Below are 22,290 nucleotides of genomic sequence, written 5' to 3' on the forward strand. Positions count from 1 at the left end.
ACACTAGCTTTGCCTCAGAAATTTGGGACTGGCTTCAGCAGTACCTGTGCCTGAATAAAGTCCCCAGAAATTGGAGGAAAGAAGCATGCATTATCTAAGAGCAATTCTGAACTTTAAGCCGCTAGAAACACAAGAAGAGAAGCAAGAAGTGTGAATAAAGAGGTAGGCAGGAAGGCAGTTTGTGGAATATAATGAAGACCAAGGGCTGGTCTCTCTCTTGTCACGCATTCACTGGAGTGATTCACCCAGACTATGCTTGGCAGTAAGGGACTAATCAAGGTCACACAGCATCAGAGCCTAGAAAATTGGGCGAACTTTTATCACATACGGCCATCGTAATGCTCAGGCTAAAATGTAATAGCAGCCTGAGACTGTAAATACCTTGTGAGCACAGCGCCTAGTGCAGGGGCACCAGCTGGTACCACCACCAAGGAACAAAACATCTAAAAGAGATTTTTCTTTCTTTCTTTCCTCTCTAATAGTGACAGAAGTCCTGAAGACCAAAAAGAAATGGGAAAAAAATATAGCGAAATGCTTTCTTACAGCATTAAAATAAAATGTACCAGGACTTGCAAATAACTCCTAGCCTCAGGACTTATTTACAGCTATAAATAACGCCCTAAGCTGTGGCTCTGCGGCTCACAGCAGAGGCAATGCACGTCCCCTGCAGCAACCTCCCACTGAATGTTCTTCCTTCTGCTTGGCCACCTCGCAGGCGTTATTTCTTTGTAAGTTCGGATTTACACAGGAGCTGAAATGGAATCTCCTCTGCTTGCTCCAGACTAAATGGCAGTCTCTCAGAGTGCAATGCAACTAGTTTATGTGCTGCATCCAAGGCAGGATTTAGGGACTTACCAAGAAGAGCTGTAACGTCTGGTTTTAGGCAACTGACTCCCACAGTCACCAGGAAAAAGCCAAGTTTGCCTGCTGGCAACGGCAAACGCCCAGTACTGTAACCCAGAGCTCCAGTAACTGCTGTGAGCCACTGTAACCACCTCAATCCAGCACCCAGAAACAGCCTTAGCCACAGCTGGCTAGTTACAGCACGTGAAATTTGCTTTCTACCTTATGGTGCTGGGGGAGAGATCAAAGCCCAGGTCTCTCTCCAAGCTTGTCGCGGCCCTCAGGCCGCAGGGACAGAGCCGTGCGTCGCTCCCCTTTGAAGCTGGACTGCGGGATCCTTCCAGCTCACCCGAGAGACGGGGTGGGAGGAAGGGAGCTTACTTCTGGCACCGCGGGGAGAAAGCTCCGACACCTCTGCCACTTGGCAGTGGCAGAAAGAAGCAGCACAGCGCGTACTGAGGCACGCAGACGGGATTTTAGAGGCACGCGGAGAGACGTGGCTGATGCTGATCTGAGCAAGAGCCGTGCTGCTGCCTGGGGGAGCCCAGGGCCGTGGCAGCAGACAGGAGCGCGCTGCTTCGCAGGGGAAGAAGCAGCAGAGCCCCGGCCAGGGCTGGGATCGCGCCCCGAGCTGGGCTGCCTCCCAGCATCTCATTTAGCCTAATCCCCAAACGCCACCAAACCTCCTTTCCTCCTCCCGCGCTGTGCCTGCGCAACATCTGACAAAGAAGCTCCAGCTCTTTATTTTTCCTCTCTCCGCCAAACGCCCCAACGAAGCGAGACCTTTCCCATCTCCCTCCCGAGGGCTTCCCTCACGCCGGGCCGGGGCTGCAGCCCCCGTTCCCCTCCGGGGCCGGGCGGAGGGGATTGAAGGGCTAAAAAAAAAACCCCTCCGGGAGCGGGAGGGAGGCAGGGGCGAGGCCGGAGGGCGGCGAGGCCGGCGGGGGGCGAGCTGCCCGGCGCTCCCCCGCCGCCTTCCCCCCGAGCCGCTGTCAGGTACAGCGAGGAGGGGTAGGGGCCCGGGGAGGAGATGGCTGGAGGCTTTCCAGCCCCGGCTCACGCAATGCAAACTCCGCACGCAACGGGGAGGCGACAGGCGGAGGAGGGGAAGCTCGGCAGCTCCCTCAAGCCCCCCCCCCCCCCCCCGAGATGCAGGGAGACGGTGCCTCCTGACACAAGGGGGGCTGCTGCGAGCCTCCCGGCCGCTCTCCTCCGCCGTGCAAAAAAAAAAAAAAAAAAAAAGTCAAAAAAAAAAAAAGCATCCGGCGGCTCAGCCGCTCGGTTTGGCGACGGCCCAAGGGCGGCTGGCAAATAGCGGCGACCCCTCCGGCCAGTGGAAGGGCCATTTGTCAGCGGGACCAACTGCGGCACGCCCGCACCGCAGCGCACCGCGGATGCCGGGGGATTTAAAGCCGCGGCTCCCCATGCCAGGAGCCCAGGCGAGGCTGCTCCGACTCCGGCTCCGGCTCGGCGGGGCGGGCGGCTCCCCTCTCGCCCCCTGAGCCCCCCGCACCCCTCCGCCGTGGAGGCTGCGGCAGGTGGCTGCCGGCGGGGCGAGCTCCGAAGGGTGAAAGCGCCGGGAAGGTGACAGCGGCTCCATGGGGGGCAGGAGCCGGGGCTCCTGGTGAGATTCCCAGAGCCCGGGATCTGAACGCCGCGCTCAGCAGCCGCCCGGCTCCTCTCCATCCTCCCCGAGGGCTCGGATGGAGGCTGCGTGCAACAGGTCAGTCCGGCCGTCTCCCTCCTTCTTCCCCGCGCCGCTTCGGGCAGGCTGCAGCACACGGGGGGAGCGCAGCCCGCGGTCACCCCCTGCCACCGAAAAGCGGGGCCGGGGGCAGGCTCGGCAGGAGGGGGCTCCGCGGCTCTTTAGCCCGGCGGAGCGCTGCTGAGCGCCGAGATGAACCTGTCTGCGTGCGGCACACGCCGGCCGGCTGCGGGGAGCTCGTCCGGCCAGAGCATCCTCTCCTGCCTCAGCCGTCTGCCCCGCTGCAAACCTCCCCTGGCAGGAGGGAGAGAGCAGCGGCCCCGCCGCTTTGGATCCCTTATTGTTGATTATCTCGTTTTCTCGTTTCTTTTCGCGCAGGACCCAGGCGGGCGCGTAGCGGGGACGCGCCGCCACCCCTGCGCCCGGCCGGCCGCCGGCGCGCCCCCGTGCCCTCGGGCTCCCTCTGACCTGTCCCCTTCCCTTACAGCATGGCCCTGGAGAGGCTGGCGGAAGCCCTGCGCGGCCCCCCGGCCCCGCAGAGCTGCCTGCTGCTCCTCGTCTGCCTGCTGGCCGCGGTGCACCTGGGCAAGCTCCTCCTGCAGCGGCGGCGGCGGCGGCGGCAGGGCGAGCGCCGGGGGCCGCCGGGCCCCTTCCCCTGGCCGCTGATCGGCAACGCGGCGCAGCTGGGCAGCGCCCCGCACCTCTCCTTCGCCCGCCTGGCCGGCACCTACGGCGCCGTCTTCCAGCTGCGCCTGGGCCGCTGGCCCGTGGTGGTGCTGAACGGCGAGCGGGCCATCCGGCAGGCGCTCGTCCGCCAGGGGGCCGCCTTCGCCGGCCGGCCGGCCTTCCCCTCCTTCCAGCTGGTGTCGGGCGGGCTCAGCCTGGCCTTCGGCGGCTACTCGGAGCTGTGGAAGCTGCACCGGCGGGCGGCGCACGCCACGGTGCGGGCTTTCTCCACCGGCAGCCCCGCCACCCGCCGCCTGCTGGAGCGGCACCTGCTGGGCGAGGCGCGGGCGCTGGTGGCGCTGCTGGTGCGGGGCAGCGCCGGCGGCGCCTTCCTCGACCCGTCGCGGGTGCTGCTGGTGGCCGTGGCCAACGTGATGAGCGCCCTGTGCTTCGGCCGCCGCTACAGCCACGGCGACGGCGAGTTCCTGCGCCTGGTGGGGCGCAACGAGCAGTTCGGGCGCGCCGTGGGCGCCGGCAGCCTGGTGGACGCGCTGCCCTGGCTGCGCCGCTTCCCCAGCCCCGTGCGCGCCGCCTACCGCGCCTTCCGCGACCTCAACCGCGACTTCTACGCCTTCGTCCGCCGAAAGTTCCTCCAGCACCAGCGCAGCCTGCGGCCCGGGGCCGCCCCCCGCGACATGATGGACGCCTTCATCCGCCTGCAGCGGGAGCAGCCGCGCCTGCAGCTCGAGCACGTCCCCGCCACCGTCACCGACATCTTCGGCGCCAGCCAGGACACGCTCTCCACCGCCCTGCAGTGGCTCCTCATCTTCCTCATCAGGTGCGAGGCGGGGGGCGAGGGGAAAGGGGGAGGCTGGGGGGGTAACACGCTGCCCCCCCGGCGGGACGGGCGGCTTGAGAGGCGTCGGGAAGAAAATCGCGGCTGGGCAGGAGTAGAAAAAGGTCTAAGAGAGCACGCAAGAAACACAGGGTGAGGAAATCACACCTAAACGGTAACAGAAAAGGGTCTAACAGAATACACGGACTAAGAATAGGATATTCATAAAACTCTTCTGAGCACCGTTAGCAGGGATTTTTCAAAGCACGCAGACCTCCGCGGGTGCGTAACACGCCTAGCGATAACAAACCCCGTGCTGGCGTCTAGGAGTCACACGCGCAGCCGACAAACCAAGCCCTCGTTCTGCCAGAAAGCCCCGTATTTAAAAAAAGTAATGTTCGCTGTAGAACGAAACTTCAAAATTGGATCGGTACATTCAGCTTCGAAACATTTTAAGTTAATTTCACTCTTTATATTAATGTCACATGTGATCGTTTTTCAACATGAAAATTGAGCAAACCTAAAATGACACCATTGCGTGGAAAATTGTGATTTCACAAAGTTTTCCATCAAGATCTGCATGAGCAAAATTTAAAAATATTTCAGGAACAAGCTGCCTGATTTAGAGCAGGGATGAGGATCTGTGAAAAACGTTTACAGCACGGGTTTATTTAAAAAGCATCGTTGAAAAAGATGACTAAATCTTTTGAAAGTGTTATGTATGTACACACGCTTACTTTAAATGGCAGGTATCCCAAAGTGCAGGCCAAAATGCAAGAAGAAGTGGATCGGATTGTTGGGAGAGACCGCCTGCCGTGTGCTGAAGATCAGCCCCACTTGCCCTACATCATGGCTTTCTTGTACGAGTCCATGCGGTTCAGCAGCTTCGTGCCCGTTACCATCCCGCACGCCACCACGACCAACACCTTCATAATGGGCTACCTCATTCCCAAGGACACCGTGGTATTTATTAATCAGTGGTCAGTGAATCACGACCCAGCAAAGTGGTCCAACCCAGAGGACTTTGACCCAACGAGATTTCTGGATGAGAACGGCTTCATCAACAAAGATCTCACTAGCAGCGTGATGATTTTCTCGCTGGGAAAGCGGCGGTGCATCGGAGAGGAGTTGTCCAAGATGCAGCTGTTTCTCTTTACCTCCATACTGGTGCATCAGTGCCATTTTACTGCTAATCCAAATGAGGATCCTAAAATGGACTTCACTTATGGGTTGACCATTAAACCGAAGCCATTTACTTTGAATGTTACGCTTAGAGATAGTATGGATTTGCTTGATAAGGCTGTCCAGAGACTGCAAACAGAGAAAACAGCCAATGAAAGTCAGCTGTCTGCAAACACCTAAGCACCGAGCCTCGCATCTAAAGATACTCCCTCTCTCTTTTTAGAATTAAATAAGTTATAGTTTGTTTTGCTGATTTTTTTTTTTTTTTTTTTTTTTGAAAATAGCCAACATTGCAAGGAACAGGAGCAGAAATGAAAACTTCACAAGACATAATTCAGTACTCTCTAACTCTAGGAGAGCCAGGGGAATGATTTAATATATTAAACGTTAACAAACATATGCAGTTTGAAAGAAAGACTCATTTCCTTGCGTGTTCACAGAAGTTACCATTGTAAAGCACATTTTATTTACTGACTGGTTGGATGGAGCACCTCTGGAAACTGGTGGTACAATCCTTTCCGTGTCTCCATATGCTGTGCCTTAACTCTAACTTTGCCTTCAGTGACTCCACATCCCAAAGTAACATCTTGTACTAACAAAACAAAACACAGAAACCAAACAGCCAAACATGCTCAGAATATTGTAGCCTCCCTCTGAATTCACTGTACTGGAAAGAGCCATAAGCATGTGGCAAGCCCTGTGTTGTGACTGCTGGGGATGTACATTAATGCCTCGATAATAAATGTTTAAATGAGTTTTGGTAAAATGCCAATGTAAAGTCTTGCCTTTAACATTCCAAAGTGTTTACATAAATGACTTAAAAAAAAAAGTTGCCTATGAGCACAACATTTTAAAATACAATTCATATTTTATATGAGAATGAACAGAATGTCCTGATACAATAACTTTTCGTTAAGTTTTGAAAGGAAAGGTCAAGTTTGATATGTCACCAAATAGCAAACATGATATAATCCATATGCTGATATGTTCATTAGCAGGAAGAAAAGAGATTTGAATTAGAAAGCTCCTGTAAAGGAAAAGCTGAACTTTCTGTTTCTCATGCAAAGTATTAATGCCCTGTCCCTGGGCACATAGGTAAGTCCATTTAAGATTCACACGTTCCAAGGTATGTAGAAGTGAGAATTTGGGGGTTCTACATTGAAACACTCATGCCGCAAGCCTCAAGTAATGCCTACAGCAAATACAGGCCAGCTCACCACTCATTCTGTTAGGCTGAGTTTAATGGTGCATTCAAAAACTAACTACATAGTTTTTCTTAGACTTCGTTCCAAGCAAATCATGCTAAAACTAACATTACACATCCTGATTACTGTACACGTTAACTGAAGAAAAAGGTACTTTTAACTTCTTTTTTTGGTGAGGCAAATGGTTAAAAACAAAAATCTAAATTACTATTTTAAAGTAAAACATACATGTGAAACTTTATGGCCTTGAACCTCTGGTTAATGTTTGTGCACACAAGCAGCCTGTAATTCTCTGAAAGACAAGCCATCATACATAAATGCCTGATTTTGAAAAGTGTTGGGCATTTCCTAGGAGATACAGATCACCGTATGACATCCATCAGAAATGAGAGTACTTCACAAACCGAGGTGTTTGTAGACTTAGAAAAACAAGGGCACGACGCTGCAAAGTGAGGTAGCTCTGTGAGACCCAAGCAAGTCAAGGGTTGCAGGGCCAGGTCTTCTCATAGATGGCCAGTCTCCATCACATTGGCAGTGGTGACAGTGCTCATATTGACGTAGGTAAGAGCTGGGTTGGTGGCACCATCCTCACTTTCTCAAGTAGAAACTTCACTGCTGCTGTTTTAATAGCCTGAACCAAGTCTAGCAGTACTGCTCCGTAGCCCCACACAGTAGTGCTGTAACCATTTCAGGTCTTTGATTTAATACAGCATCAATTCCCTTTTTTCAAAACTTAAACACACACACAAACAACAAAACCCTTTCTTTGCCATGCAAAAAGAGTAACCTCAGGTGTTTTTCTGAATTTTGTAGAAGTCTGTGATATCCCAGAACTTAGCCTATACCTGTGAAAAGCTTTATATGATGCTCAACATTTTCATATCGAGATCTACGTTAGATCAAATGCTAGCAAGACAGTTTTCTTCATACCTTTTTAAGTATCATTATTAAAAAATATATATAAAGGGTATAATCTGCAACTGAATAGTTAGTCTTACTCAAGGATCACTCATTCATCTTTTAGTAAAAAAGGCTTTTGCAATTTTGTACTCTTCCAAAAGCTTTACCTACGCATTGGCTACTAAATGCAGCTTCCATTCACACTGCTTGTGCCTGTCAGGGGGGACACATGCTCTGTAGCTGCTGGTCAATTAGTGCCTCGTGTAATCTGTAAAGTTACTCTAATTTAGTAGCACCCATTTAGAATGTATGCAGTTGTTCAGTGAGCTAATTTCTATGGTCATTTTGAGATCAGTTGTGTCACCAAAATATTAAATAAAATTATTCTTACACTGCTTTGGCTTCGTTTGTGTGTGACTTCCTAACGTTAAGATAAAATTATTACTGATCGGGAAAGTATTCTTATTTTAGACCTTCGCTGTTCATATACCTTTCACCCTCTTCCCATTTCTGGATGTTGAGGTTTTTCTGCCCGATCGCCCCTTGCCACCTGCATTCACATGCCGTGCTATCAGCAGTCCCTGCTGCTCGCCTTGGCAGTGCTCTGAATTCTCCCACGTCTTTGGCTTTCTTCTCATACCTGCCAATCTCTCCTCAGCCTGTGCGATCTCCTGTGTTTTCTACTTCCCTCTGGCATTTCAGCTGACTTCCACCTCCCCTGATTTCAAGCCCACAAACTGGTTTTCCTTTCTTTTTTTTTTTTTTTTTTGCCTCCCGCTTCTATATCTAGTGCTGGCATCTACACATTCCTGACAGCGGGTCCCCACCACCACCCATGGGACCAATTTGTGCCATTTTGGCCTCAGTTGTATAGTCAGGAGCACCAGGAAGGAAACCTCAGGGCCAAACATGCCTTACCGTGCCCCCACAGCACAACCTCCTACAAAGTCAAGGAACAACAACAAAAGCTGCGCAGGCTGACGAGGGGCAGCTCCCTGCTGACGTGGGATTTTTTTTTTCCCCCAGAGTTTCTCCCTGAGGGGGCGGGATTCTGAGTACTGGATGAGCTGGTGAAATGAGAAGGAGCACAAGCTGAAGAGGACTTTCAAACGCCCCCTAGAAGTAGCTAAGGACCCGTGGAGTAGATGCAGTGTCCAAAGGCACCCATGCAGAGCATACGTGGCTGGGGCTGACCAGCAGGGGACACAGCATAGAGAAAAGGCATCCTCCCTGGGGCAAGGCCCAGGAGCAGCACTGTATGCTCGAGATGCTGCCACACTGTCCCTCTTCCCATTAATTTCCAGGTATTTTTCTGCTTATCAGCCATCCACAGCTGAAGCCTGGACTCCTTCTTCAGTTCTGGCAGGCACATTTGTAAAGCAAAACCTGCTCCCTTAGCACCAAAAGATGCAGTGCCAATGGCAGCCAGAAGTTGGCATGAAGAAGCCATACTTGGAGAGATTCGTGGAGATCACTGCAAAGCTGTTTAACAAGGAACTGAACATTTCTGATGGCACACTGTAAGCCAGTACCAAGTGTTAGGGAAATAAAATAAAGACTAACAACGCAAATTAACTTGAACATTTGTTTTTTTTTTTTTTTTTTTTTTTTTTTTTTTTAATATAATTCTCTATTTCCATTTTCCATGTGTTTCATTAGAACAACTGGTAGAAAACCCATCATTTTCAAATCCAGGCAAGGTCACGTCTAACAGCAGGTCACGCACATCTCAGGAGTTTTCCTGTTTGCACTGTCACTGCCTCACTCACCAGCCTGTGACTGGATGTCATCATAGCAATACTAGACAAAAACACGTTGTTCTTTTTTCTTGAAATACAGCACGAAATGAATAGAGGTTAAGCAGCTGTATTCAAGACAAGTGTTTTCCCTTTTCAATCTTCATGCTCAGGTTGCAGTGGTTTCCATGGGCCAGGAAAGGCAAATGTCAACTCACATCTGCTTTGTGTGTGCACACTTAGTCCATCTCCCAGAATTTTATAAAAACCCTAAATTCAGATCAAGTGATTTAAAAAAATAAAAATAAAAAAAAGGACCAGGAATCTCAGGGAGAATTCAGGACAGTCACGTTTCTTGGAAAACCAGCAACTGTCAGGCCACCCTGCTACGTAACAAGTAGGGGAAGCAAGTAGGCTGACCTAGCAGAGCCGAGAAGGAATACATTCGTGCTGCTCAAGTGCACCATTACATTCCTCATGAAACCAATACTTAAACTTGCTGGCTTCAGCAGGAGACAGTTCAGGACGGCTGAAATAAACAACAGTAATATAACAATAAGGAACAAAACTCATCAGAAACAACGACTGCTAGAAAAAGGAGAGGGGGATCAGTCCAGGATCTGGGGATCAGCTCTCGGTTCCAGCATAGCCATGGCACAATGCTACTAAAAGCAAATTCACAACCACAAACTCCAACTAGTTTCACATCTGATCCAGGACGTTTTTGTGAGTGGCAGGTACTGGGTGTAGGTCTGACTGTAGGAAATGGGTTCAGATCACCCAGGCAGAGCAACCCAGGCAATTGGGAGGTTACATTTTACCTGAGAAAAGTTGAGGACTTCGCCATGGGAAGAGAATAGTTAACATTTGTCTTCACTGTGTCTTTAGCTCAGCCAAATTTCACAGAGACCTCCCATTCACCCACACAAAGAATTCGAGTTGGGATAACACGGAAGGTGGACTTGGCTGTTTCATGGGTGAAGAAAAGGGCTGGATTCTCAATGGTGCCATTATTTCGGTATGCAGCACAACACAGATGCACTGACTCAAGTTTCAACAACTCTGCTGTTTACTGCTCCACATTTTTGCAACTGACTTTTTTTTGTGTTCCAGTCACTTGTACTCAGACCAGGCCAACTCACTGAACTGCCAGGTGAAAACAAGCTTAGTGCTGAGCCCCAGAGCATTTAGGAAGACTGCAGTCAATGCTTTGATAGTCCTCCCTCGGGGCTTTTTGCCAGCTTTTCAGACAGCTCCACTAACCAAAAAATGCCTTGTTAGTGTTGCCCTGTCCTGCAATACGTAGAACAAATCTGGCTCCCACTTGAAAGGGCTATGCTAGAGATAACTAAATCAAATGAGTCTATCAATACCCTCCACTCTTTATCCGTGTTGAAAGGCTAAGGATACTTATCGGTCTGTGCAGTAAACTTGGAAAACTCGGGATTCTGAGGCATTTCAACTGCAACCATGCGGAGGGAGGGAAGAGTACACACAGGGGACTTATTAGAGGTGCATAAATCAACTGCAGAGATATATCAGAGTGGCTGAGGGTTAGCAGAGGAAAATACACTTCTAACATGTAGGAAGACCCTCCAGCTAGGGAAGAAGAGAGCACAGGGCCTCTGACAGGGAAAGAGGTGATGGGTTTTGCTGCTTGTACACACGGTGTGCCAGGGTTAGGATGGTAAGAGCTCCACGTGGTGTTAGAGAGGCTCACTCACATCGGCAGCAGGGAACATCAGAGAGCTCTGGACACACCAGGGACGTTTAAACACTAACTCCTTGCTGCCTGTTAAATCAAGTAACAGATTTGGGATGTAGCATTTTCAGTGACGGATCACATTTTGTTGGCAAAGACAGTTCTACAAGCATAAAACATATTTCCCCCATCTCCCTTCTCCCAACCTGAGCTCTGATTACAGCACTTGTGCAGAAGCAGGCTTTCAATCCTACCATAATAATAAATGGGATTAAATGTAACTGTTATCTGTTATTTCTAACACAGAAAACTTCCACTTTTTGTGTTAGTCTTTACTCATGCTAATTGAAGATGTGGTGAGACACCCTCTTGCTCCCAGTAATAAAGAAACATTTAAGACAATTTTGACTTCACAAAGCAAGTATGATTTGCAATAATCTGCAGAACAGTATAAAACTCCGTGTTTCTTCTAGTTAGTTAGTTCAACAAGGCCAAGTGCCGGGTCCTGCATCTGGGGCGCAACAACCCCAAGCAGCGCTACAGGCTGGGAGATGAGTGGCTGGAAAGCTGCCTGGCCGAGAAGGACCTGGGAGTATTGGTTGATAGTCGGCTGAATATGAGCCAGCAGTGTGCTCAGGTGGCCAAGAAGGCCAACAGCATCCTGGCCTGTATAAGAAGCAGCGTGGCCAGCAGGTCTAGGGAAGTGATTGTGCCCCTGTACTCGGCTCTGGTGAGGCCGCACCTCGAGTACTGTGTTCAGTTTTGGGCCCCTCGCTACAGGAAGGACATGGACGTGCTCGAGCGAGTCCAGAGAAGGGCGACCAAGCTGGTGAGGGGTCTGGAGAACAAGTCTTACGAGGAGTGGCTGAGGGAGCTGGGCTTGTTCAGCCTGGAGAAGAGGAGGCTCAGGGGCGACCTTATCGCTCTCTACAGTTACCTTAAAGGAGGCTGTAGAGAGGTGGGGGTTGGTCTGTTCTCCCACGTGCCTGGTGACAGGACGAGGGGGAATGGGTGAAAGTTGCGACAGGGGAGTTTTAGGTTGGATGTTAGGAAGTACTTCTTTACCGAAAGGGTTATTAAGCATTGGAACGGGCTGCCCAGGGAGGTGGTGGAGTCACCATCCCTGGAGGTCTTTAAAAGACGTTTAGATGTAGAGCTTAGCGATATGGTTTAGTGGAGTACTTAGTGTTAGGTCGGAGGTTGGACTCGATGATCTTGAGGTCTCTTCCAACCTAGAAATCTGTGTCTGTGTGTCTGTGTCTGTTCTATGCTTTGTATTCTGTGAAAAACTTCCAACCTGCAGCTTGAAAATTTAATTCTACTGTACATCTTATTTTCAATTATACTTTCTTCTTTCTATAGAGAAAAATCATAAATCGTGAAGCTACTCATCCTTTGTGGTTCAGGAAATTTGAGTAGCTCAGTTCAGCTAGAAAAAAGTGCCACCTGAGATTAAACAGACTTCACAAAAACTACTCTTTCCAATGAAAAATGAGATTCATTTATGAATCCGATTGCAGCAAACCCCCTTTTCCTTCCCTTCATTCACATGTATGGCTGCCAGGACACAGCATCATGCTGCAGCTTGCTCCGAGACAGAATTACGTTCATCTTTCTGGCAGAAGTGAGGAAGAACTGTACCTACGCTCCAGAACAATATGTCTGGAGGGGAAGCTTTCTGGGCGGCCCTTTCAAGTGGTACAGGAGCAGAAGGGAAGGGTTTTCCATCACCTTTCTCCAAACGTGTATTGTTTCTCTCAGGTACCTAACAACCTGCTGAGCTTGCATCAGCACATGTGCCGTGGTGAGCACAGGGCAGACCTGCTAACAAGCTTTGGTCAGAAACATTGCTGAAAGTGTTTAATACTATTAAACAGGGATGAATTCCCTGAAAGGAGAGAAAAATCAGTTTTAGACAAATATATAAATTAAGAAGGTTCCCCAGAGAATTACAAAGCAAATTCTCCAGTGATGTTAAACTAGGACTGAAATCTCATAGTAAAAAGTCTGAATCCTGCTGGCATTATGACTAAGATGCTTAACATCTGTGCACACAGAGCTGCAGCACGCTGACAGTATCACCCTCTGCTTTTTAAGTAAAAGGCACTAATTTCCTTGAAGCCATCAGCAGAGCCAGAATTCAAATCATTTGGCTGATAATGTAAAGTGTATGAACACTTCTTCAAACACCTTGTCTTCTGAGAGCCAGAAAGATTCCTTCTGTATCTTCAGAAGTTAGAGAGGGAAGAAAGACGGGTATTTAGACCTGCTGTGTTTAGATGCAGACACATTAAGCTACAGGAACTCCTCAGCAGTGCAGAGAGATTAGAAGGAACAGTCCCTAGGGGCTGAGGAAATGAGCCACACTGATTTAACGAGACCGTGCTGTAGAGTCTTTCCAAATTTATCTACCTGATGCCACAGCATCACAGACGGGTCGATACTGGAAGGGACCTCTGGCGATCACCTGGTCCAACCCCTGCTCGAGCAGGGCCACCTAGAGCTGGTCGAGTCATTCTGCTTTCACCACAATGATATCCATCCGCTGGACTACAGCCTTTTTCCTTCCCCTCCCAGCTGTAAATATTACGTTCACCACCAGCTTGCTCTCCATTCTTCTTGAGGTCAAGCCAGTATGGGCATCACCCTGGGAAACCCACTGCCTTCCCCAGGAAGGGCTTTTCCTCAGTGCTGCCCCGCTCCCAGGGGAGCAGTAGAGCCATCCTTTCCTCAACTCCCTCTAGAAAGTATTCGCAGAGGCAGGAAGAGGGGGAAGCCACGCAAGGCAGCCATTATTGCCCACCTCCCGCCGTTTTAAGCAGGATTTTCTGTGATTTTGTGTGTGTTTGCTCCCTGCTTCAGTGCATGGTGGGGGGGATCTGCTGGCCCAGAACGATCTGTCACAGGGCTTCCTGCTGCCGATCTGAGCCAGTAAGCCAGGCCTGCCTTCCCCAGACGTTTCTGCTTTCGGAGCTAATAGGAACCACATGCACCCCTGGCTCTCCCTGAAGACCCCAGGCCACCACAGACAGAGAGCCGGGGGAAAATCTCCACTTGACTTCAGGAGCGGGGTGCTGGCCCACCTGCAAGAGCAGGTGGGTTTGGGATGCTTCGCAAGTAAGGGGGCACCCCTAAACCAACAGGACCAGCATCGGTGGCCACAACCCACTGGGGAAATGCAGCCCCCACCACCTTCCAAAGGTTTTGGTCCTTGTAGAGGTCTGGAGAGCACCGCCGCATCTCCCATACTGGAAGCTTGCAGATTAAGACAAGCAATAAGCAGCACCCTGCTTGCCACTGATTTTCAGTACAGAAGTCAGGGTTTACTTTAGTGGTGATGCATTAAAGAACCTAAGCCATCTCCCCACTATTTTAAAAAGAAACTCCTTGCAAAGTACTGCCATCTGTTTTCCTGTGTTCCCAAATATCCCCACAGCAATGGTAAATGCATGGCATTTCTTTAGGCAAACTTTGTAGGCAGGATTAAAGACAGTAAAAGATAAGTGTCTGCAAATATGGTGTTCTATAAATCCCTAATATGACCATTATGTTTTCCCACATATTCATTTACCACAAACTGAAAATTAAATTTTATATGTAAAACACATATCACAATTTATGTCTATCCAAATCTTGACAGGGGAAACAGAACAACACTTCAAAAATAACTAGAATGCCTTTTTTTCTCTGCCTTTTTGTTTTCAGTATTATTTTTTTCTTTGCTCTCTCCTCCTTGAAACCTTAACTCCCAAGTCATTTTGAATTCGTTCTTACAAAAGCACTCAAGCACAACTAAATAGCAAATTAAAGAGAATCGCCACATCCCCAAGATGGTGCAAAAACCACACCACCCTCTTTCAATTCTGCACTTGCTGTTGTCAGGTTTAGCCATACAGTCCCAGGAGCCACTATCAAAGAGTTTCTTTGCCAGTAGCTTGCAAGGCACAATGAGGCCACTAATTTTATCCAGGAACAAACTAAAACATGGGGTTGACATTCACACTTAACTAAAGCTCTATTCAAAGCTCAAAGACTTTGATGAATATCTGCACATTTCCAGGACTCTCCCAGACAAGCAAAAGGCTGTCCAGGAGACACAAGGAGCTGATCTCTGCCTCCGTGACCCCTAGACTTATTACTACTCCTCTTGTTTTTAATGAAACACATTGAAGGTCCACATTGCTGTCAGCTGTTTGCAGCTTGTTTTTTGTTTGTTTGTTTTTTGCTTGTTTTCTTGTTTAGCTGGTAATACAGTTAATAAGAAGCAGGAACAGCCCCCATCCTGCTTCAGAAGCACATCTTGGAAATTAGACAGCTCTGCTAAAGACACCACAGATCAAGATTATGAGATGCATATAAAGAGTCATAAGACAAACTGTTCTTAATATGCCATAAAAGCACTGTTTATCCGTGTGCACGCACTGAAGCATCTGATGTTGCACTTCCCCATTTACAGGGAAAGCCAGCTCCGCGCAGGGAGACCACACACTGTGTCACATTTAGCACCTGTTAGGAAAGCTTCAGCATGACTTTAATTATCTCCAAGCTTGGTAAATCCCTTTCTGCCTCCTTGCTGGAGGGGTTTACACCAATTACCGCGATATATCATGTAAATCATACAAACCCTTAGAAAGCTGCAGTTTGCATCCCAGTTAGCAAATTCCTCTCTTTTTCACTTTCTGGTTGCAGCACTGGCCATGACAGAACATAAGACACAACTGCACAGATTGCGTAGTTCTTAGAATTTTATCCCCGTATTACAGTCCATACTTGTTATCAGTTGCTTGCACTATCTATAGAGCTATCCTGCATCGACAGAGAAACCACGTGAGAGCAAACGGGAGATATGAGAGCAGTGATGCCAGGCTTCACACCCTTTTAGCATTTTTATCTAAAGAGTACACTTCTAGAAAAAGCTTGTAACGTTAACCTGTCGTCTATGCCTACAGCCACATTACCTACATCTAAATATGCTGAGAAACGTCCGGTTTCACACCCAAAACCAAATGACTTCACTCATCTCAGGGTACCATCTGCTCAACCTAGAAACAGAAGAGCCAAGCGTAGCACCAGCACAATGACGCAGCCACGCCCCTGGCCAAAGCTCTTGCTGGGGATGGCTGTAACCACGAAACCTACGTGCACATTTTGAGCTGTGGACCTCACAGCGAGCCTGCCCTTTCCCTAGGGAAACAGCCGTGTGTTAAGGAGATGCTCCTAGGAAAGTTCTTTGGCAACCCGACTTTCGGCTCCAGGGAAACACTCATGTCCCTGGACAAGCTTTTCATCTTTGGGCCTGAGTACCAAAAATGAAGGAGCTAAGAAATAAGTAAATGGAAAATTAAAATCCCACGGCACTTCATTGTGGAAGCAACAAAATGAGGCACTCCTGGAACAACAGCTGTGCCCCAGGCACCTCAGCCACTGCTGCCCGACACCGCTGAGACCCATCGGCTCCCTGCCGTCCAGGTGGGAGGGCAGCTGGGGACCGCCGGGGGACAAGGAAGAAATCCTGGCACGCATCCGCGTTTCTCGTTTCTTTCCTTCTTTGATGTCTGCGCTGCTGTCTCTAAGACGGCTAATGAAAGCTCCAACAACTGAAACAACACACGGGGCTTCCTCAAAGCAGCCCTTTGTCAGAGGGAGCCGTGCAGCTGGCAGCTCAGTGGCCACCCAGCACCGGTTTCTGCCCCACATCCCCGTGTGGTTATCAGTGTATCGAGACTGACCTGCAGGCTGACAGCTGGCCTCTGGTTACAGGAAGAGTTGCCAGCATTTCTGTTTTTATTTAATTGACAGACATGCCTCTTTGCATATCAATACCAGGAAGGTGTTAAAGCCACTTTCATGAGGAAAAAAGATGGATTAATACAAAAAATATGTTTCAAAGTTAATAGTATTTAATCCTTTAGTATGATTTTCCTAAGTTCTTTGCTGAGTTGTCACTCTGATAACATTGCAGTGGAAACATACTGTTTTCTTTCCTATGCCACATAATTTATTGCATTCCCCCATCCTTCAAGTTTACAGTCTGTTTAGAAGGTATGGCTTTTGTAATGTGCAAAACCCACGCTTTCACCGGCTAGCTTTATTGCAGGGCATTAATACGCTGTCACTTTGCATCCTTTCAGGACAGCGACAGAAACCCAGAAGACGATTCCAGTCCAGTTTACGACACCCTACTCACTATCACATCTGAGAACAGTCCACTTAAAAATCAGCTGGCAAGTGCCTGCTGAACCTCAGGGCACCTGGATCCCTCTCCCCCTTCCATCAGGATCAGATTTAGAGACTGGTTTGATGGCTTTGTTGTTTCAATTTTTAAACCTAGAGAGAGAAGGGAAGAACACGAAGGATAAGGAATGGAAAGCAGTTTGCACGGGGTGAGTGTCAACTATGGAAGAAACATCTTAAAAGGCTTATGCAATATTTCCCAAAGTAAAAGAGCAAAGGTAAACAACGTGTCTAAAAAGATTGTTTCAAAGGCTCACAGCACATAAAGGTTGTCATGAAGCACTTTGGATAAAGCAATATTCAGAAGGCTAGCGTTTCACATCGGAAGTTTTCAAACACATTCTGCAAAGTTTAGCAAAGATTTCTGCCTCTGCGTGTCTCTCTAAGGCTCTGTGATGCCAGCAATACCAAGAACTGCTCAGCCTGCTCCGAATATAAAAGGCACATCTTTTTGAAATCTGACTATGACAACTGGAAAAAAAGAAACTTGGTCAGCTGGGCTGCTTTGTACCCAAGCTTCCACACCAGCTGTATTTTATCATAATTATATTGATTGAAATACCACCTGACTGGAAAGTTTCACAGGTCTCCAGTGAAAGAATTATTTATTGTTTTATTTTTAGCATTTAGGAAACAGATGCTGAGTGGAGCCTTCGACAAAACCTAAGTCAAAGGAAGGCAACCTCAGCAGGCTTTGGATCAAATCTTCTAATGAAGCACACAACCTCCCATTACACAGGAGGTGTTTGGGCAGACTGAATACAGAAGAAAAAAGACTGTAGGACACAGGGGTGGCTTTTGCTTCTCCCCAGTACTTTCTGCCTGCAGACAATGATGCTCCAACTGGAAGACCCCATCCTTCCAACTAGGCATCAAGATGGAAGACCCAGGAGGTAAAAGCACGTTTAAGATATTAAGCCTTGCTATTTAGAAATACACTCATATATTGCCGTTAACTTCCATATCTCAAAGGATGAAATCTTTCTGAAGAGCAACAATTGAAATCTTTTCCTGTCCTACGATTTCTCCTTTAATTTTCCTGCTAAGACTACCAGTTAAAACACTCTAGCTTAAAAAGTGACAAATTCTAATTAATCAGCACTGCTACACAAGACAGGTAATTACACTAATAAAGAAATTGGATTAAGCAAATGAAATTGTTTCAAAAGACACAATCAAAGGCAACTCCAGAAAGAAAGTCATCCATGTTCAGCACTGAAAATTCACTGCCAAAACCCTTGGGAACTGAAGTTCTGAAGAGGTAAACATCTCTTCCAAGGACTTGATTTTTATGGTCACCTTCCCTTCTGGCCACAGGTTCCCAACTCGCAGGTCAACTCGCCTGGCTGCTGGGCCAAAAGAGCACTCAGCCATCCCTGCAGCACTGGCTCTAAAGCTCGCTGGTTTAAGACTTGTTTTTGACTTCTCCTTACCTGGAGTACCGCTGAAAACACCGCCTGTTTTGGCAAGAAAACTAGAAGAGATTTAGTGTCATATTGGTGAGCAGACCAACAATTCGAGTCTTAGCAGGAGCCATTCACGTCTATTTACCTCCTGCTGGGCAGGAGGTGCAGACTGCCTTCTGATTGAGGAAACCATGGCAGTAAATCCCAAAAGAGAACAGCATCAAGCTCAGAGGACACCCACGTAAATTCCTGCCTCATGTCTTCCCTCAGCCTCTCACTACTCATCTACATGCCTGGGGAGGAAGATGAGGAGGGAGACAGAAAGGTGATGGCTTCACACGCTAGCTGCACCGGGTGCTGAGAGGGGCAGGGGAAGGAGGCAGTCCCTGGCACTAGGGAGCATTTGGCCCCGGCTTCTGCACTCCAGGGATTATTTAGCTGCTGCTTCTTATTTTCTCTTCCCCTTCCACAGATGAGACTTAACTTTTCAGAGACTCTTATTCTAGCAGTTGACTACTGAAGAAGAAGTTTCTAAAAGATAGCTTCAAGTCCATAGGTTAGTCTTGGGTCATCCTTTCTGCTCTGTATCTGTTGCACTCACTCTCAGTTTATTGATCAGTGAGTGAGTATTGACTTGAAGAAACCAAAGGAAATGAAAGATGCCACAGGTAGGTGGCAAGCCTCCTTCAGCATCTCCCTGCACCCCCTAATCCTTGCTTCCAAAATGCACCCTCAAAGTACAGACAAAACCCCACCTCTGGCTGCATAAGGCTCCCTCTCCCTCCCTCCCCTTCAGGGGCAGATTCCCTAGAAGCAGGTATGATGTTTTGGAGATGCTGATTACAACCATCCTGCTAAGAGGCAATATTGATTTCTAGAGGTAGTTTGGTTTCTACTGACTCAGTGAACTCTTCAGAATTCACAAGCTCCCAATTCCAAAGCAAGGACAACTAGTACATTAGTTTACAGCATCCTTCACCTTTTTTCTTTTTAATATGCTTGCCCCAAGTCAGGGGATTCCAACAGGAACAGGTGGCTCTGGTCATGATGAGCCTGCAGTCTCAAGCAGGGCTATCACACAGCATTTCCTCTGCAGTTTACAAGGAACATACTGCATTCAACAGATGTTTTTCCTGTCTTCCCTCTCAGAGGGAAGCCCAATTAAGTGCTGAGCTGTGGCAGCTCCCTTTCACAAGGTAGTTTTAACTCAGGTCTTGGAATTAGGTTTCTGCCTGTCCAACCTTTCTCCAACCCTTCTTGAATTTTCAGTTCACATATTACAAGTTTCAAAATGTTCACGAAGTAACCATGTTGCTTACTGTAGCTACAAAATGAAACAATTCGTATTTATTATAATTCCCCTATTCCCTATTAAACTTACAGGTACATATGTATACGTACACAAACACAGAAACTGTGGTCTCCATTCAATTTCTACATGTGTAATTATGACTCGACATTCAAAACAAGAGAGGATGAAGTCCCAAAGCCACAGCATTCGTGCCAAAGTAAATCCAGTGCAACCCACAGAAACCAGGGTGTTGTAGTGCAGATGAATGCAATCATCTGGTTTGCTTTAATCTGATATCATTGTAGATACATGAAACATTCACTTCTGCTTCATATAAATAACAAAACCTCCTTCATTCAAATTCTTTATCTACTATAAATTTAAAAATCACTTTTAAGTAACCCCTGAACAGTTTAAGAAAAACACAACAAAGCTTAGCTTGCATGTAAGGCTGCAAATTAATGAAGGAGATGCCAGCTGCTGGCCGTCAGCATTAACTCCTCCCACAGACACTCAGGCCATGGAGCTGGGCTCACTCTGGCCACAGTACTTCATGCAGGCCAGTCAGCAAGGGTTTTAACTAGGTGTTTGAAGAGTTAGAGAGGAAAGCGAACAAAACATTGGTGGTTAAAATGTATCCCACAGAAACCTGCTACAACAGCCTTCACAAGCTAAACTACTAGAATGACTTCAGAACTCCTGCCCCCAGTTTCTTCACAGGAACAAGCTCTTCCCACATGACAGCAGCTCACAGGTAACACATTTGAAATGCTTCTTTTTTGCCTTGTATCTCTCTATGCTTACTTAAGTTACAGAACATGAACAAAAGCATTTTTTGGAGTACGTGAAGAAATGGAAAAAACGTTTTCATTTCACTTGTGACTGCCATGTGCACAAGCCCTGAGGGGACAGAAGGGGCTGGGGCAGGCCCTCAGAAGAAGGCTCTGGGGTATCCTCACAAGTCTGGCCACAAGCCCCAGGGATAGCAAAGCCCTGCATAGAGAGTCTCGTATTTAGCTAATTACAGGCTCAAAACTTAATATGCCTCCTTGTTAGGACTTGCCAAATCCTTTCTACGCTTGGTTAACTTTCCTATGAGCAGCTTCCAGATTTTCTCCTCTAACTGAACCCTGGCAGGTGCCAGGAGCAAACACACAACCTTGTGAAATACCAACCACTACAAAACCCATCAGGTGCACTGAAGGCTCTCAAATAAAAACAACAGGATAAAACCACTCAGCAGGGCATTTACTCACCCCCTTCTTCACCTCCAGCAGCCAGAGGCTCAGCCTGTCTTCCAGCAGACTCCTGCAGTGGCACTGCTCCTGAACGACCGACATGCTTCCCCCAAAAATAAGAAGCAGCCGGGCCCACCAGCCTAATGCATTTCTAGAGCTCTTGGAGAAGTTTCGGCTCAATCACATGCACCCAGCTGCTGATCCTCCCCTAGAAGGGCCCATCTGAGCCCCAGCTGCAGGCACTCAGGGCCTGCCCTCCCCAGCGCTCAGCCAGGTGGGCCCATCCCTGCCCCAGGTGTGGGGGCTGATGGCCCAGAGCTGTGGGGAGACCTGGCTCAGCCCCGCCTGCCACCCTCTGCCCACAGCTCATCAGCTGGGGCTGCTTCCCACAGCAGTGCTCACAAATGTGCTCCTGTGGCTGAAAGAGCTTCCATGTATCCATCCATGGATGTAAATGGGCTTTCTGCAAATTCAAAACCAAGCTGGAATTGCAGCGTAAGCACTTCCCAAGTTTTCATTTTCCCTTTCAGCTCTTCAGCTGCTGATGCAAAGAAAAAGAGAGGCCTAGAAAGTGAAGCTTATTCTGCTGCTTACTGCTGCGTATGTTCTCCAACTGGCTAACACTTGGCTGAGTAGCCTACCAGTGACTGAACAAACACAGGACAGCGCTGGGAGTAGCGCAGATGGTCCATTGAAGCCCTGCAATGGTCCCACTGTGGAGAAATGAGCCTGACATGTTTTTCTTTGAACATGTTTTTCTTTTCATGGTCTAATGGTGTTTTTGTACGAATTCCTTGCCACACTTCAAAAATGTTGCTGTATAAGCATTCTGCTTTTTAAAAATTTATTTTGAAAAATATTAATTTCATTACTGCTTTAACACTTCATATATGATTTTATAGCAGACTGTACAAGCTGCCCTAGCATTCTGAAAACTACCAATCCTTAACCCAGAGCCACAGTCAGAAGCTTTACAAAGGACTTTCCATTCCTTCAGAAACGATCCTCTTCCAATATTAGAAAAACACAAATAAATCACTCAATCTGTTTTGCTGATTTGCCACTTTCTCTTGAACAACAGACAAGAACATTTCTATCACCCAGGGACTGAAATTTCATCTGTCATGTTGATTTCCTTTATCCATGAACTAGAAACCTTAACGTAATTTGGTAGGTTAAAATGTACATCTATATTCATGCCCATATCCCTACAACATGTTTAGTTTACAATACTCCCAGCCAATATTGTGTAACTGTTTGTTGTTGTTGTTATTTTTAATTTTGTCATGTAGGCAATTCAAATCAGCTCAAAATTAATCACACTAAACAAGACAAATGAAGAGCAGA

The 22,290-nt window shown here is 48.0% G+C and overlaps 1 protein-coding gene across 4 annotated transcripts; it reads left to right on the forward strand.

Moving 5' to 3' along the window:
• Window positions 1-1,990: 1,990 nt before the first annotated feature.
• Window positions 1,991-21,959, forward strand: LOC121067288 (cytochrome P450 1B1). 4 transcript variants are annotated; one of them, XM_040551564.1, is made up of 5 exons: window positions 1,991-2,566; window positions 2,927-4,052; window positions 4,799-5,360; window positions 20,962-21,056; window positions 21,472-21,959. In XM_040551564.1, the coding sequence occupies exons 2-5, from the start codon at window positions 3,037-3,039 to the stop codon at window positions 21,509-21,511; spliced, it is 1,713 nt and encodes a 570-aa protein (XP_040407498.1). In that variant the 5' UTR covers window positions 1,991-2,566; window positions 2,927-3,036; the 3' UTR covers window positions 21,512-21,959. The 4 variants fall into 4 exon arrangements, with proteins under 4 accessions (XP_040407498.1, XP_040407496.1, XP_040407497.1 ...); XM_040551562.1 differs by having other exon boundaries at window positions 3,036-4,052; XM_040551563.1 differs by lacking the exon at window positions 21,472-21,959 and having other exon boundaries at window positions 3,036-4,052; window positions 20,962-21,130.
• The last annotated feature ends 331 nt before the right edge of the window (window positions 21,960-22,290 follow it).

Source organism: Cygnus olor, chromosome 3 (assembly GCF_009769625.2).
Source record: "Cygnus olor isolate bCygOlo1 chromosome 3, bCygOlo1.pri.v2, whole genome shotgun sequence".
In the NCBI taxonomy this organism is placed as follows: domain Eukaryota; kingdom Metazoa; phylum Chordata; class Aves; order Anseriformes; family Anatidae; genus Cygnus; species Cygnus olor.

Coding starts and splice junctions, on each gene's coding strand:
- LOC121067288 (XM_040551562.1), top strand. CDS start 2,547: ATGGAGGCTGCGTGCAACAG. Junction 2,567..3,035: donor ATGGAGGCTGCGTGCAACAG/GTCAGTCCGGCC, acceptor CTTCCCTTACAG/CATGGCCCTGGAGAGGCTGG. Junction 5,361..20,961: donor TTGATAAGGCTGTCCAGAGA/CTGCAAACAGAG, acceptor GCATTTACTCAC/CCCCTTCTTCACCTCCAGCA.